Genomic DNA, 20902 nt, shown 5'->3' with positions numbered 1-20902 from the left:
TGCATCCTATCACCCACTACTGCTGATCTACACAGTACCAGTACCAGAGTTGATGCCATTTCTAAGTAAGCCAGAGACTGGGTCCTAGAACTCAAGGTGGGCCGCTCTGCACAAAGACATGGCTCATAAAAGTGATTGTGGGAACGATCTAACTTGGGGTTAGAGAACAGTCCAGTCACTTGCTTTGTTCCAAGAACTGTGAAACTGCAATTTTCTAGAACAGAGAAAGTTCATATAAGCAGACTACTCCAATGTGAAGTATACTTTTCGCATACTTCGCTTTCAACATCTAGTCTGAACCAACAAACTCACAATTCTGTGCAGCAGCCCACCCAAGGTTGAAAAATATAGGGAGGGCTTTGAAAAAAAAACTGGGTAGACTTACCCTTCCATTTTTACAGATGTAATCAAACAGTTCACCTCCTGAAACATATTCCATCACCATGAATATATCGGATGGGGTGCTGATAACTTGGTACCTGAGAAAGAAAATATATTATTTTACTCACTGTATACACTTACTTGAGCCATACAAAGTGAGCAGCTCTTCCAATTAAAGGGTGTGTATGGATGAGCAACCAAATAATACATGTGCTTATCTAGAAGTGAAGTTTCATCAGGTTCAATGGAGCTTACTTTCACATTCAGAGTGCGAAGGATTTGCCTCAGGCCTTTCCTTTACACATGCAGCTATCACAGGATTTTCTGAGTCAGTAGAAAATGCAGAGCAGACCTATGGCACCTGGAGGGAATCCATGGTAGCTTTGATTGATGCCCCAGACTCCTGAAAGTCTTCAGTGACTGCTTTGGACTATCCTGGACCAAAGAAAATATGCAGTACTACTGTCTGGAGCTTGGGGAAACATTTCAACCACCAAGTCTATATTACCGCACATCACCAAAGAGGCAGCATGACTTGACTATGGCAAAAGCTTCCACAGCTAGGGACAGAATCAAAACAAGGAGAGGAGCTTCTGAGAAAGCAGGTTCTTGATCAACTAGGTTATACCTTGGATGGACTGTGTGTTGTAAAAGGATGAGGCACATAGAAGCAATGCAAATATACCACTCCTGGTGTTTTGAACCATGGTTACAAGATTTTTAGGGGAACTCAGGATCATGCAATCCATCTCCCTGACCTTTGCCATACCTCACAAGACTCCCTCTGCCTTAACCATGATGTTGCATTACATCAGCACTGAGTGTTACTGCTACAGAAACCCCTTCTTAACATTGGAAGCTGTTTCAGAACCTGGTTGCAAACCCTGGTTAAGAGAGAACCCTGGTTAAGGCTTGCAGAAGAAATTGGAATCAGAGGAAAGGAAGAGAGGAGAGTCTTATGGCCCCTGATCTTCTACGGTGTGATTTGCTGCCTGCTGGTTTTGCTTTTTAGATTGCACTTTGTCTTGCTTATAGGTTGCACTTTTGTCTTATTTGGTACTGTGTCGTTTTTGCGTAAGCCACTTTGTATACATTTGTAGAAAGGTGGTGTATACATTTAATTAAAAATTGTGATATTGGCTCCTAAGACCTACTGCAGTTGCAACACAAGCAGGTAGTCAGAAGAGGATACACACCATAATAGGTAGATGTTTAACTGCTTGCCATGGGGCAACTGCATTACCTAGTACTAAAATACACCCCCACACACACACACACACATATTCAAGCCTTGCTTCCACTGACTTCCCCAAGGGAGTTATTTTCCATCCTTGTTATTGTGCGACTAAAAAAGCCTTCACTCGACGTTTTAGCCAAGTGCCTTCCAGCTCCCTGTGAGTTATAAATGGTTGCTTGCCATGACTGGTTTATAGCACAAAGAAGAAACAAGAATCACACCAGAAAACCTGCCAACATTCATTTTGCCCATTGAACGGGAGAGCTCCATTTCTCAAGGAACACACAGCGTCAGAGAGATTATTCTTGAACGGAAACATCCGTGAACTTACAGCTTGATTATGTGCGGATGCCGGAAAAGCTTCAGGTTCTGAATCTCTCTGCGGATTTTCCCCACCACATCAAGGCTGCGAATCTTCTGCCTGTTCAAGATCTTCACGGCCACTTTGTGCCCAGTCAGCTCGTGTTTGCCAACTGAAAGAAAGAAAGAAAGAAAATGTTTAGCCAGGGTTGGGAAATATTTCTTCAAAAAACTCCAGGGATCAAGGGGCTCTCATAGACTACAGTGGTACCTCGGGTTAAGTACTTAATTTGTTCCGGAGGTCTGTTCTTAACCTGAAACTGTTCTTAACCTGAAGCACCACTTTAGCTAATGGGGCCTCCTGCTGCTGCCGTGCCGCTGCCGTGCGATTTCTGTTCTCACCCTGAAGCAAAGTTCTTAACCCGAGGTACTATTTCTGGGTTAGCGGAGTCTGTAACCTGAAGCGTATGTAACCTGAAGTGTATGTAACCCAAGGTACCACTGTATTTCATTGGTGCTGTATCAGGTGCCTTTACCCTAAAAGAGGTTGGGGGAGGGGGCTTCTTTCAGATGACTTCACCTGAACAAAGGCAAGCAACACTGGTTACTTCTGCAGGAATTATTCAGCAGGACACACCTTACTTCCTGATCATTCACACACAGTTCTGTATACTGCCTTCCAGACAAAAGAAGAAGAAAAATGACCGGGCAGGTGAGAATTGCTGCCAATCAATCAAGCAGAGAAGCTTTTGTAAACAGCAAGAGGGTCGAGTGATAATGCAAAAACAAACCAAAACAAAAAACCAAATAGAAGGCACTTGTGGGAAAAGATGGGGTCATAAAACAACAGTAACTTGCACAGACTTGGTTGCAAGACTGTTTCGGAGGAGCAATTTTTAAAAGGGCAACAGAATGTACCTTGCAAACAGGGTCACAAGACAAGTCTATGGTTGAAACTAGCAACAGTTGTGTGTTGTTATGGGAGAGGTGTGGAGGGTCGTAAATTTCATTGCTGTGAAAGGAGGTGATTGGAGGCGGTATTGTCCTATGGTTAAACATAGGAAATGATTATTTAGGACCACGCCCCTCCACAAACATTTAAAGGAAGAGTGGGAAGACATATTAGATCAGTTGCGATGGCTGCCAGGTCAGTTCTGAGCCAAATTCAGTGATGGATTTAAAGCCCCAAACAGCTCGGGCCCCAAATATCTGAAATGCCCTACAGACTTTCTCGGGTGTTAAAATGGGTAGAAGGGGCCCTCTTGGTAGCTTCACCACTGACCGAAGTTTTTGGGAACAACTTGGGAGAGGGCATTTTCTATGGCAGCCCCTATGTTGTAAAATGAAGACAGGAGGGCCTGGCGTGCTCTGGTCCATGGGGTCACGAAGAGTCGGACACGAGTAAATGACTAAACAACAACAACAACAACATGTTGTAAAATCCTCTCTCCACAAAGGTGAACCTGGAACTTCCACTGTACACTTCTATCGTGTACTTAATCTTTGTTGGTGATGCCCGAGAGATGTATTTGTAGGACCTACCCTATGATGCTGACTGCAAATTTTAACTTTAATACTGAATTGAGGGAGGCAGGTTCCATTGCTGTGACCCACTCTGGCACCTTGTGGCGAAGGGTGGATACGAAATCTAAATCATTATATAACAGCAGCACAACGTATTTGCTATCTCTGGTACTCTTCGGTCAAAAACAGGTGGCTATCCCACTTAACCATGCCATCATTTTTCAGTAAATGTCACAAGTATCAACCAGCACTGCAGCCATTTTGCCCCAATGCCAGATCCCACAGGCTAACAAACGTAAGTTGCCTCATGCAAAGGGCCAAAGCAGAATTACAGGGGGATATCAAGGAGTATGGTCTTTCCATTTGGGGGAGGGGTTCGTTGGTGGTTTTCCATCTAATAATTAGCAGTCCCATAGGATTACTTCAAAGATCTGGGAAGTGAAGAAGGTGGTGTCATTTTCTAATCTAAATCACATACCTACAAACAAGCACAGAGGACCCCCCCCCCAAAAAAAGAAAGCTATTAGCTCTATGGGGTGAAACCTAAACTCATATGGCACCTATCCATTTTTCTCTGCAGAGCTACTAGCAGTTTTGTCAATGGGAGAGGGTAAGTTAGAATGACCCCTGGTGTTCAAAGCAGCCATATGGGACAGCAAATCAATAAAAACTGGGAGATCCTGATCAGCGATCTTCCATATCATATCAAGTTGGCAGCTTGGAATGCACAGATTAACATGGAGAGTCTATATTGTATTCCTATTACTCCATAAACATTATACACATTCAATCATGTATCTCAATTTTCTCCTGTCTTCACAATATTTTATTTCCCATGCTGTTTTTTAGATATATAATTGCAATGCTATCAGGAAGCCTTCACTGTCAATATATGCTTTACGTAAGCGTCTTTATGGAATGGGAAAGTGCAAATCCACATAAATTATATACAGCTACTTGCCGCTATTAGCTGCACGAAGATGATACAGAACTCAACTCCCAAACCTTCCAACGTTCATTATACAAATCAACCAGAAAGCCTCAGTTTCTGAAAGAACGGTCTGTCTTATGAAGGGGGGCATTACTGTTGATTAGAAACAGTCATGAAAAAACACCAAGAGGAAAAACGCAGTTATCAAAATGCCTGGGCAAAACTAAAATCTAGATGCAAATAAAAACACAACAGGACTGTAAGGACATGAAACTGGTGCTTCAGGTAACCTCAACTTTAGAAGTCAATTCTCTAGTGACTCACCAAAGTCTCAGTCTCTGCACACTCTGGAAGCAGCACATTTTTATTCTAACCAGATGTCGAGAACCAGCAACAGAGCAGAATAAGACACATGTTACCTGCCTCAAACCTTGGTATCAGGAGTGTCAGAAGTCAAATAAAATACATTTTACAATAGACCTATCATCATCATCATCATCATCATCATCATCATCATCTCTTTGACATCTGATGGGCACCAACACTTTGAATTGTGCTCGGAAACGTACTGGGAGCCAATGTAGGTCTTTCAAGACCGGTGTTATGTGGTCTTGGCAACCACTCCCGGTCACCTGTCTAGCTGCTGCATTCTGGATTACTTGTAGTTTCCGGGTCACCTTCAAATGTAGCCCCACATAGAGCACGTTGCAGTAGTCCAAGCGGGAGATAACTAGAGCATGCACAACACTGGTAAGACAGTCTGCAGGCAGGTAGAGTCTCAGCCTGCATACCAGATGGAGCTGGTAGACAGCTGCCCTGGACACAGAATTGACCTGCGCCTTCATCGACAGCTGTGAATCCAAAATGACTCCCAGGCTGTGCACCTGCTCCTTCAGGGGCACAGTTGCCCCATTCAGGACAAGGGAGTCCCCCACACCTGCCCGCCCCCTGTCCCCCCAAAAAAGTACTTCTGTCTTGTCATGATTCAACTGCAATCCCTTAGCCGCCATCCATCCTCCAACCGCCTCCAGAAACTCACATAGGACATTCACTGCCTTCACTGGTTCTGATTTGAAAGAGAGGTAGAGCAGGGTATCATCCGCATATTGCTGAACACCCAACCCGAACCCCCTGATGATCTCTCGCAGTGGCTGCATGTAGATGTTGAAAAGCATGGGGGAAAGGACAGACCCCTGAGGCACCCCACAAGTGAGAGCCCAGGAGTCTGAACACTCATTCCCCACCACCACTTTCTGGGCACGGCCGAAGAGAAAGGAGCGGAACCACTGTATAACAGTGCCCCCAGCTCCAATCAAAAGCAGTGTCTGACTAACACAACAGTTAAGATGTCTGGAGGCAGTAACAAGTTAGGAAATGGAAAACGGTCCAGAAAAACCCAACACAGAAACATTTAAAAGAATTCTAAAATGTGAAGCTTAGTTAAAGGGAAGCAAAGGAGTAGATGCTAAAAAATTCATTCAAGAAACCCGGGAGTTATTTAATCCTCAGTAGTTAAATGAAGCACATTACTAGCTGAACACTGGCCAGTTCTCATGTAACTCTAAGCCAAACCATGGCTTTCCTTGCTTTGTGCTAACGTGCAGGTTCTCAGAGCAAAGATCAGAGCACTTGAGCTCTTCCCTCAGTCCTGATCCTGCTGCGCTACCCAGTCCTAAACTATGGCTTGACACAGTGGCGTAGTGTGGGTTGTCAGCACCCGGGGCAAGGCAAGTAATTTGCGCCCCCTAACCCGTGGATTTGTGCCCCCTAACCCGTGGATTTGCCCTAACCCCAGATGTTGCGCCCGGTGCGGCCGGCCCCCCCTGCACCCCCCACGCTACGCCACTGGCTTGACATAACCTAATGCCCAAACCAGGATTTGATGTTTGTCTTGCTGCAGACAAACTATGAGTGGCAAACCAGTAACAAACCTTGGTTAAACTGTATGGTTTCTCTGCAGCAAAGCAAACCATAGGCCCAGGTTCAGATGTACCACAACCCCAAGCCATGGTTTAGCCCCGGGTAGTATAGCAGGACCAAGGGAAGACACGGCGATCATGATCTTTGCTCTGGAAATCCATTGTTTGCTTGCTTGTGCTAAGGCATAGTTTGGCTTGCACATAATGCTAAGCCAAAGTCTGTGCCAAATGAAAAACACAGTGTACCAAGGAGAAAGATACTGTGGCCTTAATGACTCAGAGAAAACAGTGCACTATTCAAAGGTATTGAAATCTATTATTGCTTTTTTCCTTTTAATGTTTGACCACTTATTTTGCTTAGACAGGAGTTCTGTGAAACATAAAGCTTCCAGCACATTTTGAAACACTTAGTTCATTAAGAGATGACACTGCCCCTCTTTTAGGATGGTGGTTCTGTTAATAATTTACCATCAATTAACACATCTTCACACAGGGAGGTAAGCCAAACAATCTAGATGTTTAACTATGTTATGTCCCGGAATATGTAGGCAAGGTTTCCCAGTGAGCTTTTAATGCCTGTTCCTGGTTTCAGCTCACCTTCAGTATATGTTTTGCTACAGAGTCAGCAGGTGTGTGCAGGGGGTCTCTAAGACACAGCCTCGTGCGGCAAACAAGTGCAATGGAGCATGAGAAAGAAACTGTGAAGGGTTCACATCACAACAACACTGGAGGGTTGTGGCCCAGTAAAAAGAGCACATGATTCCCATGCAAAAGGGCTCTGTGTTCAATCCCTGGCATTTACTATGAAAAATACCTTAGTTAGTAGGTGCTGGGAAAGACCTCTGGAGAGCCACTCCCCATCAGAGTACACCAGGGGTCCCCAGACTTTTGTGGCCTCAGGCACATTTGGAAATCTAAGAAACTGTTGTGGGCATCACAAAATACCCATTTCCCAAAAGCAATACTGATGACGCTGTGAAACCACCACCCCACACCCCAAACAATGGCAAAACCTACACACTCCAAAACCAACAGAAGGCAACCCACCAACAAACAACTCAAAAATGCACCAAAAACCCAAACTTCAGTTTATTTATTTTTGAAGGGACAGGTGACCAAGAAGATGTCTGAAGGTGCTGTGGTACCACAACTGAGATCTCAGGAGACTGCAATGCTGAGTTACAAGGAGAGATTCATTCACATGTCACAATAAGCCATAATTATATGTTGCAGAGGTAATGAACCATCTTACCGGAACTTTTTCTCTCCTCTGTGCTGTGTTATGTGCAGACCAGGGATTATGGTTTGTTTTGCTCCAACGAACCACAATTGGTAAAGTCACTAATGGCAAAAGATTTAGATGCAATGCAAAGCCAGGGATTGTGGTTTGTTTCTTACTGGAGTGAATAGGAAGGAAGGAAGGAAGGAAGGAAGGAAGGAAGGAAGGAAGGAAGGAAGGATTTGTTTGTGCACAGCAAACTATGGTTTATGGGTTACCATGACATGCAAAAATGGTCTGAGGCAGGCTGATATATTCAGTGCCTATATAAAATATGCTCTCAGTGTACAGAGTTAAGACGAGGAAGCAGAGTCTTTTCAGCAAGTGACGCCATTGCTGTGTTAAGTTCTTAAACAAATTCATCAAGCTAGCTCTGCTTTCCCTTTGAAAATCCTTTTTATTCCCAGAAACTTTTGAGAAATCTTATTACCCTTGATTAATATAGTTTTTAGGGTTTTAGCACTTTGCCTGTAATGATTAACACCCAAAGTTGTGTTTTACTGCATACACACACACACACACACACACACACGCCCTGGGAGTTCTGAGGAGCAAATGTATCAGGGACATAAGTATGCAAACATGAGAGAAAGAGAGAGACGCATTGATGCCTTTCAGATTAATTTTTCCTCTACATAAAACCCTGTATCATGTAGGAAAGCAAATGCTCCAAAGCTTACCCACATTTGGCAAACACTCAGAGAACAAACAGGTTCTACCTGAAGTACTGTGGTTTTCAAGGACACACAGAACAAGGTACTTGGATGTGCTTGTTTCCCATTGAATTCAATGTTTCAAACGGGGATAGGGTTCCTGATGATTTCAATGGAAGATAAGGTTGACCTAACTTTCGGTACCTATTCTACACGTTGGAAGTCTCCCCAAAACATCCACTGTGCAGCATTCCCTTCCAACCCCAAGATATTGCTGGATTCTATTCAATCGTAAGACCTATTTGATAAATATTCTACTAGAAAAGAATAGGAAAAGAAAGGCTACAATCAATTCTGAACAACCTGATGTAAGATTGCTATGTGTCCAGCAGGTGCCTTCTCTGACTGACAGCAATCCTGCAGGATCTCAGATATTTTTTATATCAACACTTGCCTCCACCACTCTTAGCATGGTATCTTCCAAATGTTTTGAATGAAAACTCCTATTATCCCTGACCTTTGACCATGCTGGCTGGGGCTGGTGGAGGCTATCATCCAAAACATTGGGAAGCTGAGCTGCCCAATCCCTTTTTAGCCAAAGATGCTAGGGACTGAAGGTAAGACATTCTGCATGCACAGCATACGCTCCATGGTTGTACTATGGCTCTTCCCTAGATAGATAGATAGATAGATAGATAGATAGATAGATATATCTTTATTGTCATTGTCCCATGCAGGACAATGAAATTGCATAACTACATAAAACTACATAAAAACTACATAAAACTACATAAAACATTCAAAAACCGCTAAAAACTCTAAAACCCTATTTTAAAATACACTATACTGTAGAAACCCCTTATGCTGCGTTTAGAACCAGCAGGCAGCCCCATTAGCTAAAGTGGTGCTTCAGGTTAAGAACAGTTTCAGGTTAAGTACGGACCTCCGGAACGAATTAAGTACTTAACCCGAGGTACCACTGTATATTGTGTGTGCTTTTTTGCAATACAACCCCCCCCCCCAAGCCTTGTATGTTAATCAACACCTTATAATAGAGTAATAGAGGCTCACATAAAATGTATACCACAATTAGAATTCAGCGCATATCACAATAAATATTTAAAAACATTTGTATAACTGATATTTAGAGCTACAAAGCTCATATGCCCAATTTGCACATTACTGTAAACTATGGACAGTAAACTCTGGTTTGCAGTGGACAATTGTTTACTGTGAATGCAGATTTTTCCCTTTTGCTTCTCCCTTAAGCGTGAGCAGCAGCAAACCAACCACGAACTCTGTTCTCTTGCTGGGCTCTCTAGTTTATGGGTAGGAGCTGTATGAGGCAGCCTAATTTACTGACAAGATCACTCTCTAGAGGACCTACTATCAAGTCCTGAGATAAGTCACTCGTTTCCTCTGCAAACGCCCCTGATTAAAAAAAAAAAATCATTTGCACTTGGCCTCCCTATCCCAAGAGAGAAAATGTATGAGGAAGTTATGACGTGATGCATGAAAAATATGCTACATGGATTATCTGCACTGGTAAATGAAGCTGCAACTGCCAGAGCAGGGCCAAATATTTAGATAAATAGAGAACGCCTTAAAATCGATAAGCAGCTTTTTTTCCAAGGGTGACTGTGAAACGTTTGCAAGGGAATATCTTTTTCTATACAGAACTGCTAATACTCTTTGACAGATGGAAAATCAGAAGTCCTTTTCGTCTCTCTGTTTTTCCTTTTGCTTCTATTCTGTTTATATTCCTTCTTCTCTTCCCCCTCCCCTTTTGTTTTTCTTGGTGTCCTCTACTCTGGGAGTTTTATTGGGATTATATACACAGGAAGGTGATGGATGGCTGGTGAAGGACTCTTTATGAGAAGGGAAGATCTCCCAGGGTGGGCGATTGGGAGAAGAAAGGAAAGCTCACCCCTTTCTATGTGAGACAAGGGTTAAGATCGACCTTTAAGAGAGGACTCTGCATTTTATTTTCTCTTTCTGTTTTTATTTAGGTTACTTTTTCTTGTACTGTATTATGAAAAAACCTTAATAAAATATTATTGGGAGGGGGAGAGAACTGCTAATAAGGAAGGGGAAAAACACATCTCTTGGTGCCTAGTCACTCTTTGATCATTGGTATCTCCTCCCTCTTCACCTTCACAATTTCTTTTTACAGTTTCTCAAACAGAAAGCAATTTAGCTTTATTGTTCAGTTTCTGGAAAACCTGAAGAAAAGCCAGGCAGCCAAACTAAATTTGCTAAATTGCATGCTTTTAATACAAAGAGAGAGAACAAGAATCTCTGGTAAGCAGAAAGTGTTCAAAGGACCCGACGAAAAATTCATTGGCGACAGACAGTTGGCTGCTTCCACCTCTGGGACTGAATTGCAAAGTTCAAAGCAAGCTTGAAGAGTTCATAGCATTGCCTTGGTTTCTGTGGGAAAGGAAGAAAAGGCAAAGCAGACTTTCCTTCCTTATCCCATTAAGTTATTTCCCACACAAAGCAAACACACAAAACACAGCTTTTCTCTAAAATCAGAACACAAGATACTCAGATGCAAAATTCTAACTACCAAAGTGAAGCAAGTTCAGCTAGCGTGCCTAATAAGTTCACAAAAGGTTACTAGCCCTCGTTTTTATTTTTACTAGCCTGCCTGGTCTCATTAAATGCCTGTGCTGGTCATTTGGTGTATACTGACGGGCTGCAATCCTAACTATGTCCACTCAGATGTCAGTCTCATTGAATTCACCGTGGCTTACTCCCAGGTAAATGGGATTCAGATTGCTGTCTAACAGATTTGGACAAGCAGGGAAGATTTTTAAGCCTGCCCACCAGGAAGGTGTTTTGTGTGTTTTTAATAGCTCGCCGTGGGCACCACCTATTTAAAAATATGGATCAAGTGGTTTAAAATGGCCTAAACCTGGATTAAGGTGGGTTGAACCAGAGAGTTACAGGTTCTGAGGACAGAATTATGACAGCCAGTTTTCAGAAGTACTGTGTCCAAGTTTAAGCATAGAAGGAAAGTTAGCATGGTACTGTATTCACATTACTTCCAGTTCATCATACCATACATAACAAAGTCTGATTTGATACTGGGATGGCTCAGCTGGTACAGCATAAGACTCTTAATCTCACGGTTTCTAGACCCACATTGGGCAAAAGATTTGTGCATTGCAGGAGGTTGGACTAGATGACCCTTGTGGTTCCTTCGAACTCTGCAATTCCATGATTCTATGATGCTCTGGAGAATATGTTTAGCCTGGCACATGGCCTGCACAACGAAGCCCAATTTCAACAAAAGTTTAAAAGCTGTGCGTAACAACTAGATGAGAAAACAGAAATCCTAGAACATGAGTATTATTTCTCATAACAAAGCGTGGGCAGAATATGATTCAAGAACCACAAAACATAGCAGTACCGTTGTCCCGGGTCAAAATAGTAGCCTTGAGAAGACTAGGTTTTGCACTGTTATGAAACATAAAACATACAGCACAGCATGCTATAAACGATGATAGCAAGAGGCCTTTGGGAGGGGGGAAATGGATTAGCCAGTCAGGATTTCTATGTGAGCTACAGGTTATTATTATTATTTTTAAATTTTATAGATCACCTTACCAGTTATGCAACCTCCCAGGGCAGTGTAGAGACTATAAACACATACAATCAAACCAGTAACAACGATCATTATCATCAGGCGATCAGCTCACTCTAAAACTAGCAGCTAAAATGTCAATAATTTCAAAGGTCGGGCAAAACGCATTGGCTTCTGTCATTTCCCTAAGGGCAAGGTAGAGTTCTCTAGGGACGATGTTCCAATGAAACTGAGATACAACAGGAAAGGTAAGTATCATGTACCCTCCTGGAACAAGCCTCCCACCAAATGGAACAGAGACCATCACCTTCAGGTCTATAAACATTTATTTCCTTAACATCTACAATTCATCCGCTGAGAAAGCTGACATGCTGAGGGATTAGCAGGGCAATAAAATAATCAGATTATTTTCTTTTCTGCCCCAGTGGGTTCTAAGCTTATTTCACAATGTGAAACCTTTGGAAGTTTGGGGCGAGGACGGACTCCACATTTCTACAAAAAGTTACATTCACATGTACACATGTGGGATTTCCCTCCAGGTAAATATGCCCAGGTTCAGGCTATGTGTGAACGAACCAGCAGGAGATAGCATCTGCCCACCAGGAAAACACTTTACAGAAGACAAATGGGATGTGCAACAACATGTTGCCATATACAACATGCCGGTCCGGGATATTCCACTCTATTCCCCTCCCTCCCATTCTTTTTCACCCTGCCCCGTAAAATTTGTCAGTATTCCATGTCCACTGAGCACATTCAAACCATACAGGGCCCCTTTCCCCAACCCAGACGTGTACTTCTGCAAATCTCAGGGCTCCCCAAACCTGATGATACTTCCCTCTTGGATGTGGGTGGTATCACATGAGTACCATTATTCCGAGAACTGAAATCACTTTTAGTACAGAAGGGACAGAGCAAAGATAGGCAGCTTCCATCCAAACTCTCAGGGGTCAAACAATCCAACCCACACGCATAAGATAAAGGTCTTGAGCAAAACTGGTACAACCAGAAGTAACTTCATAGGAACGTAATGCAGACACCTTACTGAGAGATCATCAACAGGATTGCAAAGGAACAAAAGTCCCTCCCCAAAGCTCTGCTCACCAAGTAGATCTGCTGCTGTCCCTTGTCTTAACTGAGCATTGCTCCTTTTTCTGCGAGAGAGAAGCGGGGGGGGGGGGGGGGACTTTAAACCACACCTTGAATCAAATTTGGCAGGACTGCTGGGAGCCTCATAAAGTTATTTCAGGCACTTTATGGCCTGCAGACTTTAAGATGGCCACCTCCGATATGGAGTACAGAACAGAATATAATAGACTCAGGAGGAAGATGATCTTGTTTTTAAAACAGAAAGACTGTATTACCAGTCATATTCTGAGGCTGCTAGGAACACAGGAAGTTGCCATAGCAAGTCAGATCATTTGTCCATCTAGCTCAGTGGTGTCCAAACTTTTTTCAAAGAGGGCCGTGAGGGCCGACCCAAGGGCCAACCAAAGTTGTTAACCTTTTTTAAGGATTGAAGTTGTTGAGCTTTTTTTATGATTTTACCCCAAAGTTGGAAATAAACTGGCACAGGGGCCAGATTAAACCGACCGGCAGGCCGGATTAGGCCCCCGAAACAGACTTTGGACATGCCTGATTCTAGCTCAAGCATAGGCAAACTCGGCCCTCCAGATGTTTTGGGACTACAACTCCCATCATCCCTACCTAACAGGACCAGTGGTCGGGGTGATGGGAGTTGTAGTCCCAAAACATCTGGAGGGCTGAGTTTACCTATGCTTGAGCCAGCTCAATATTGTCTATAGCGATCAGCATAGATTCTCCAGGGTTTCAGACTGGAGGTCTCTCCCAGCCCTACTTGGAGATGCTGGGTCCTTCTGCATGCAAAGCAGATGTTCTGCTACTGAAATGTGGCCCTTCCTGCTGAACCACATAGCTCTTGAAGGTCTCCAGCTCCTACTAAACATGATCAGCACTCGAAATTAGCTAGCGCGTTTTGCAATGGAGGATTGTCAGAATGTGAGCACTTCCAAAAGTCTTGCTGCCATGTATGGCGACTGAGACTCAATAATAAAATTGCCACAGCTGCCACTGAGGGCATGGGAGGAGAAAAGCCTTCCTGTCCAACTCCAAAGCAGGAACACTGCAGCACAGTGAAGTACCACTCCCCCTGCCACAGCACAAGTCACTCTTGTAAAAAGAACAAAATGACGACTAGACTTTGTGTTTTTGCACCCGTGACCTAGGTTCCAGGAGCCATGTGGCGAATAATTTTCTATCCAAGTTTCTAAGACTGTGAGCGAATGTAGTGCTATACAACTGTCATGCAAGGGCCAACAGGACTAAAAACTCCCTGAACACCTCCCTGAAGGTGCTCAATGCTCCTAAAGATTTAGTTTGGGGCCAAAGAACTTAAGTAATTGCCAAGCTCTAATTAACATGGGCTGGGTTGACAGTGAAATTCTCATTTTAGGGAAGACCTGAATTAAAACGGTTGTGCAATGTGGAAGAAAATTATTTCCTTGCCGATAACTGCTTTCTTCTTTGCAAGACGGAACAAGACCTCACCCAGACGTAATTGAGCTGCAATTTCCTGTAAAGATACACAGGAAAAGAACAAAGCATCTGCTGCATGCTATCCAAATACTCACGTGATGATTCTGATTCCATCAGATGTTCAAGCCCCAAAATAAAAATGCTTGAAAGCCTGCTGGAAAAGACAGGGTAAAAAGTTTCACAAATACATACATGTATGCATGACCTCAGGGGACGCAGGTGACGCTGTGGGTTAAAGCCTCAGCGCCTAGGGCTTGCCGATCGAAAGGTCGGCGGTTCGAATCCCTGCGGCGGGGTGCGCTCCCGCTGCTCGGTCCCAGCGCCTGCCAACCTAGCAGTTCGAAAGCACCTCTGGGTGCAAGTAGATAAATAGGGACCGCTTACCAGCGGGAAGGTAAACGGCGTTTCCGTGTGCGGCTCTGGCTCTGGCTCTGGCTCTGGCCAGAGCAGCGATGTCACGCTGGCCACGTGACCCGGAAGTGTCTCCGGACAGCGCTGGCCCCTGGCCTCTTAAGTGAGATGGGCGCACAACCCCAGAGTCTGTCAAGACTGGCCCGTACGGGCAGGGGTACCTTTACCTTTACCTTTACCTTTATGCATGACCTCAACACACACTTCCATTTTGGAAAGGCCCCCTCAGTGATCCTTTACACAAGAGAACTAACAACTTGCCCAGTTATTACCACACCAACATTCTCCCCTCTTATGTCAATTCAGCTCTGCTAGTATTAGTCAGAGATGCTGGAACAGCATTCGAAATTGGCATTTTGATTCGTACATTTAGTGATTCATCCAACTGAAAATCCTGTCTCAGACAGCAGTAAGCAAAACAGCAGATGCTTAATATATTTCTTCAAATTGCCCACAGAGCAATTGCTGCAAGAGAGATAATTTCTCCACTGAGGTTTGCATTAACAGCTTATACCACCTTTAAAATAAATTTTAAAAGCTACAAGGCGGCCTTGTTACAGACATTGTTCCAGTTCTGTTTGTTTTAAAACAGGTCTGCCAATTATTTGACTTATTAATGGCATCAAACTAATCCCACCTGCATATATCCGGAATACAAATGGATACCTGCTTTTAGTAACTTCATGAAAAGACTGAAAATAGGTTGCAAAACACTATTCTAAGTCTGCAACACCTTCTTGAAAATAAGTGTCATCAAACTTCTCCAAATTTCTACATAAATGTGCATGGGAGGTTCAAGCTGCAAGGCCTTGTTGACTAGAGTAGCTACGGCACATTGCAGATACACAGCAAGTACTGAATTAGAAAGAAAAGAAACAACCTGGGTTAGGACTTTGATTTTATGTTCATCTTCGATAATCACCTAATCCATCACAATTATTACTTTTAGCAATTGCCTTACAAGGTCCTCTAGAAAATCACAATTCATTAGCTCCTAAACTTGGTTGATACACATTATACAGTCTTAATGTCTACTCTTCCGTTAGCACAGCACTGATTACAAAGTATTCCACTTTAGTACACGGGTCCAAATTAGGCAATGCCATTTATTTGGCCAATGCTTTCTGAACAAGTGACACAGAACTTTGTCAGACAGACTAGAAAGCCAGTCAGCACTCAGCGACAAAACAGTACCAGTTCAAAGTTTACTGTCGAGTCCAAAAACCAAACATAATAAAGAGCAAATTACTGTTTTGAATATTTCTGTGCAATTTAGCAACAGTAAGAAGATCCATTAACAGCTTTTTAACACTGCTTGCAAATACACGCAGAACCTTCTGCAGAGTAGGTCAATAAGTCATTTTAGCAAGCAGTTGGAAAAGGTATCTGCACCTTATCTTTTTCAAGACAGAACATTTGGACAAACAGCGGAGAGTATCTTCCTCTACATTGTCCCCGCAAATGAAGAGTGATCATCTGCTATGTGGAAAGCATTTCTTGTCAGATAGTAGGTGCCAACAGATCACAGCTACTTACTAATGCAAACAAAACTTTAATGTGCAATTGTGCAAGATTTATTCAGTTGCATCTGGTAAGCAGTCTACCACCAGTCCCTGAAGAAAATGGTTTGCCACAGTCACTTAGGCTCTTGCAACCTCCAAGATCTATTCCTGTAGAGGTAGTGCTCTCTACCCGAGGTGCAAACAGATACAAAATTCTACCATCCAAGGCTAAAATACATAAGAATTTCAAGAACCATGTTGTCAGAAAAGCAGTATTTAATGTCTGGTTGAAATATAAAGACTTATTGGAAAACAAGACCCCAAGGTGGTTATCACCAATGGAGGCTAAGGCCCTGAAAAAACTCAATATGGAGGCCAAATGGCCGAAATATTGGGAAATAATAGAAAAAGATGGAGATAACTGGAGGTTGCAGAGTATGGACAAAATAAAAGATAAAGTGCGAGATTGGCTACATTATGCTCAGATTAAAGAAGTTTTTAAGTTGGATAAAAAGGTAGGATTCCAGGTGGAAAAATCAAAGTTAGAAACTGAACTGTTAGAACCCAGCTCTAAGATACTTTCAAGAATGTATAATTTGCTGTTAAAATGGAATACACAGGATGAAATGGTCAAATCAGCCATGATAAAATGGGCACAGGACATAGGGTACAACATCATGTTTGCTGACTGGGAAAAGTTATGGACCACAGGTTTGAGATTTACGGCATGTAATGCCTTGAAAGAAAATATTATGAAAATGATTTACAGGTGGTACATGACCCCAGTCAAGCTTGCAAAGATATACCATGTGTCTGATAATAAATGTTGGAAGTGTAAAGAAACTGAAGGAACATTCTTTCACCTCTGGTGGACTTGCCCTAGAGTGAAGGTTTTCTGGGAAATGATTTATAATGAACTGAAAAAGGTATTTAAGTATACCTTCCTTAAGAAACCAGAGGCCTTTCTCTTGGGCATTGTTGGTCAGTGTGTGCAAAAGAAGGATCGAACCTTTTTTATGTACGCTACAACAGCAGCAAGGATACTCATCGCTAAAAGCTGGAAAACTCAAGAACTACCCACACTGGAAGAATGGCAGATGCAACTGATAGACTATATGGAACTGGCGGAGATGACGGGCAGAATCCGAGACCTGGGAGAAGAACTGGTGGAGGAAGACTGGAAGAAATTCAAGGACTATCTACAAAAATATTGTAAATTGTATGATTGCTAAGGAAGATGTAAGATTAGCAAAAACATGGCTTCAACAAACTAGTTATAAAGAATATAAATTTAAATTCAATTGGAAGATGAAAAGATAAATTTGGGATAAGTAATATTTTATGATTAAGCTTCAATAAGAGTATGTTAAACCCCAAAATTTGAGACATTAAATATTGGAAAATTATATTATATAAATTAAATCAAGTTAATAATTTGCTGGTAAAATTTATGTTTAGAAAGCAGGAACAAGAGATGTGAGGAAGTCCAAAGTTGAGAATGAAATGTGAATAATGGAAAATAATATGTTATTATGTATGTTTTTTATTGGTTATACAAAATTTAATAAATATTATTATAAAAAAAAAAAATTCTACCATCCAATTGCTTGCCGGAATCATGCAAAGAAGACACACTGCTCTCGTTAGCACATCACTTTTAAATATAGCTAACCTTATGGTTGCCATGCAACTGAGAGCTAAGCCACTGTTTGGCTTAGAAGTCTGAACCAATGCACATGGTTAGTCTCTGTCAAACAAACCATGACCCTGGGTTTGGATACATTAACCCAAGACATGGCTTAGTTCTTGATAGCACAGGAGCAATGGAGGAATGAAAAGGCAGCAATTTTTTTCCGATGTACACCAGCATGCATTAAGCCGTAGTTAAGCTTGACCGTGGTTTAAAGCGATGTATGAACTGGGTGTTTACCACTTTGGATCACCTACACTTTGACTGACTAATTCAAGATACTAGCTCCGATTACCTTCAGAGCATGAAATTAGCAGGGCCATTATATATGAGGAAATATCCCCCCCCCAATATGAGCTTCAGGAAGAGCACTGCACCAGGTATTATCCTAACGGGAAGTTAAATAAGGGCCAGCCCAAGCCAACAATCAGTGCAGAAAGCTACCTTGAGAGTCAAAATTCAAGAGGTAACATGTTATGAAAAGCTATCAAGGGACAACAAAACATCCTCTGATTAGCCTTATAGGAAGAGAATCTCTCCATGTTTGCACTTGAAAACACCCTTGAGGAGGAAAGCAAATCACAATATGAAGAAAGAGGAAAGTGATGCAACAAAGTTAATTTTTATCAAAATAAAGTGATGCCTGGGTTAATCCATCAGTTTGATGCACAGCTAACCATGGTCTGGGTGTTGGGGCCATTCCTTGGGATCACACTCTCACTCCTATGTTCTGGATCCCCACCCTCACTTCTAGCTCACCTAGCTGAAATGCAAAAGCAGGAAGCGGGAAGCAGGGGAGGGAACTGAAGCATGCAAAGAAGGAGCAAAGGAGTCTGAAGTACAATCCCAAGGGCCAAATCATTGTCTAACTGTTACAAGTGGGTGATGAGGCTGGACACTTTCTGGCAACACCATAATTTTAGAATATGTTCCCAAAGTGAGTCTGCCAGACTACAAAACTATTCTGAAGACGAACCAAAGGAGTGCTCTGATGGTGTTTCCTGCTTGGCAGGGGGTTGGACTCAATGGCCCTTGTGGTCTCTTCCAACTCTATGATTCAAATCCTCATTTATTTCAGCTAGTTTTAAATGTACAACTACCTACCTTGTCTTTATTACTTTAATGTGTGTAATTATTTTATGATGCTGAGTTAATTACTGTGGTATCTGTATTTGTTTTGTTTATTCCTCCAAGTCATTTCTTTTGTGAAGCCCCTGAAACTTGCATCTAAGTAAACATGATTAAGATTGGCTTATAAGATCCAAGACCCCATTAGCAATATCTCCAATGGTGATTTTAGAGGGGTGTTTTTTTTTTTTTTTTGGCAAGAAGTAACAGAGAAACAAATTCCACCCTTGCCAGCTTTTAGTAAGAACACCATGAACTTGAGATTCCATGTATACACATCAATCACCTCGGCTTTAGCACTCATTACTAGCCTAATCTTTTTAGAAAGAATTTATAGACTGTTGATTACTGCTGTAAAGTTTTCCAGACAGAGCACAATTCTCTACCTGACCATATTTACCAAAACTCTTATTTTAACATATCACTTTCGGGACAGATCTCAGCAAAAGCTGCTTATGGGGAATGGGAGGAGGAAAAAAAACAAACATGCAGCCCTGGACTGGTTGAAACTGGTTAGGGCAAGAACAAGGAACTTAGCCCTGGCTGCAAGCAGCAGGAGGGATTGCAAGGTGACAGTAACAGAAAAGAAGTCTGAAGGTGAGTTCACAAAACTACACACTTTTGCTCCACATCAACTAATTAGGAAAAAACACAGGCTGTCACTCCTGTGAGTCATCCAAGCCATAAATGAACATACCACTTAGTGGAAGTAAGTCATATCAGAATCAGTTGGTCTTACTTCCGTCTATAAAGTGCAGTGGATTGCAACTGCAAGGCTGCCTGCAACCAAGAAACCCAAATGAATTCAATGGGACCTTGTGTCCTGAGCCAGTAAGTTTGTTAAGGATCAGGTTGTCAGGACACAAATCCCAAACTCTGGGAGCAGAGCCTCACTGAACTGACTGAGCTCTTACCTCTGTGTTAACATGCACAGGTTTGGGGCTGCCCAGCGCGGTTAAGCCTTGCAATCCTACACCCTCCCTTCTATAGAAGTGAACTTGCATCCGGATAGGCAACATAGACCATCTTGCATTAGCAGAGCCATAAGATATGGGTTGCTGGGCGGTTTTGCAGGCAGATTTTTTTTTTGGGGGGGGGGGTGTTTTCACAGCCAATCCTGATATTTAGCTGGAAGACCGAAAGGTGCAATCAACCTTCCTTCTTCCCTACCTCCCGCCCCCCAAAAAACGCGAGCCCCGTTTTGCAAAACTGGGGGGGGGGGCAAAGCTACCACTGATGCAACCCCTCCCCAGGTTACGAAGCAACGCCCCCTCCCACCATCGCCTCTCCCACCCCCCAAAAAAATTCTCCCCGTTAGGAAAAGGCGCCAGCAGCCTTTGGGGTGGAAAGGACACAGCCCCTTTCCCCCGCCACCCTGACCCCAAATGATCCGGGAAGGGGGTCCACTCCGCTGCCGCCTCCGCCCTCCCTGCCCCGCGCTCACCCTTGACTTTGCCGAAGGTGCCCACGCCCAGCGTGTCCCCCAAGATGTAGTGCCCTATCTTCACCCGCCCGTGCTCATGTTTCTGTTTATCCGCCGCCGCCATCTTGCGCCGAGAGCCGAGCCTGCGCACAAGGGAGCGGGGGAGCGAGGCGGCCCGGCGCCCTCCCTCCTCGCCAATAGGAGAGAGGAGCTCAGGCGAGGCTGTGCGGGGTGCGAGGAGCCTCAACCACACAAGCGCCCGCCCGCCTCGAAAGCCCAGAAGCGAGACTCCGCGGCTTCTTGCTTTTACCCCGCTTTTACCAGGGGCGGGAGGCGGGTGGGGAGACATAGGCAGGCAGGCCTCGGGGGGATCATTATT

At 43.3% G+C, this 20902-nt stretch overlaps 1 protein-coding gene across 1 annotated transcript in view; it reads right to left on the bottom strand.

The window, feature by feature from the left end:
* Positions 1–20688, bottom strand: part of PRKAA1 (protein kinase AMP-activated catalytic subunit alpha 1) — a 37524-nt gene extending 16836 nt beyond the window's left edge. Inside the window, exons 1-3 of the mRNA XM_079994913.1 lie at positions 20545–20688; positions 1950–2091; positions 386–479 (exon numbers count right to left, since the gene is read on the bottom strand). Of these exons, the coding sequence (XP_079851039.1) occupies positions 386–479; positions 1950–2091; positions 20545–20647 (339 nt within the window). The 5' untranslated portion in view covers positions 20648–20688. The remainder of the gene's footprint in view (positions 1–385; positions 480–1949; positions 2092–20544) is intronic.
* Positions 20689–20902: the final 214 nt, after the last annotated feature.

The sequence above is a fragment of the Podarcis cretensis genome, assembly GCF_951804945.1.
Source record: "Podarcis cretensis genome assembly, chromosome: 11".
Lineage (NCBI taxonomy): Eukaryota > Metazoa > Chordata > Lepidosauria > Squamata > Lacertidae > Podarcis > Podarcis cretensis.
This window is presented reverse-complemented; position numbering and strand designations above follow the sequence as displayed.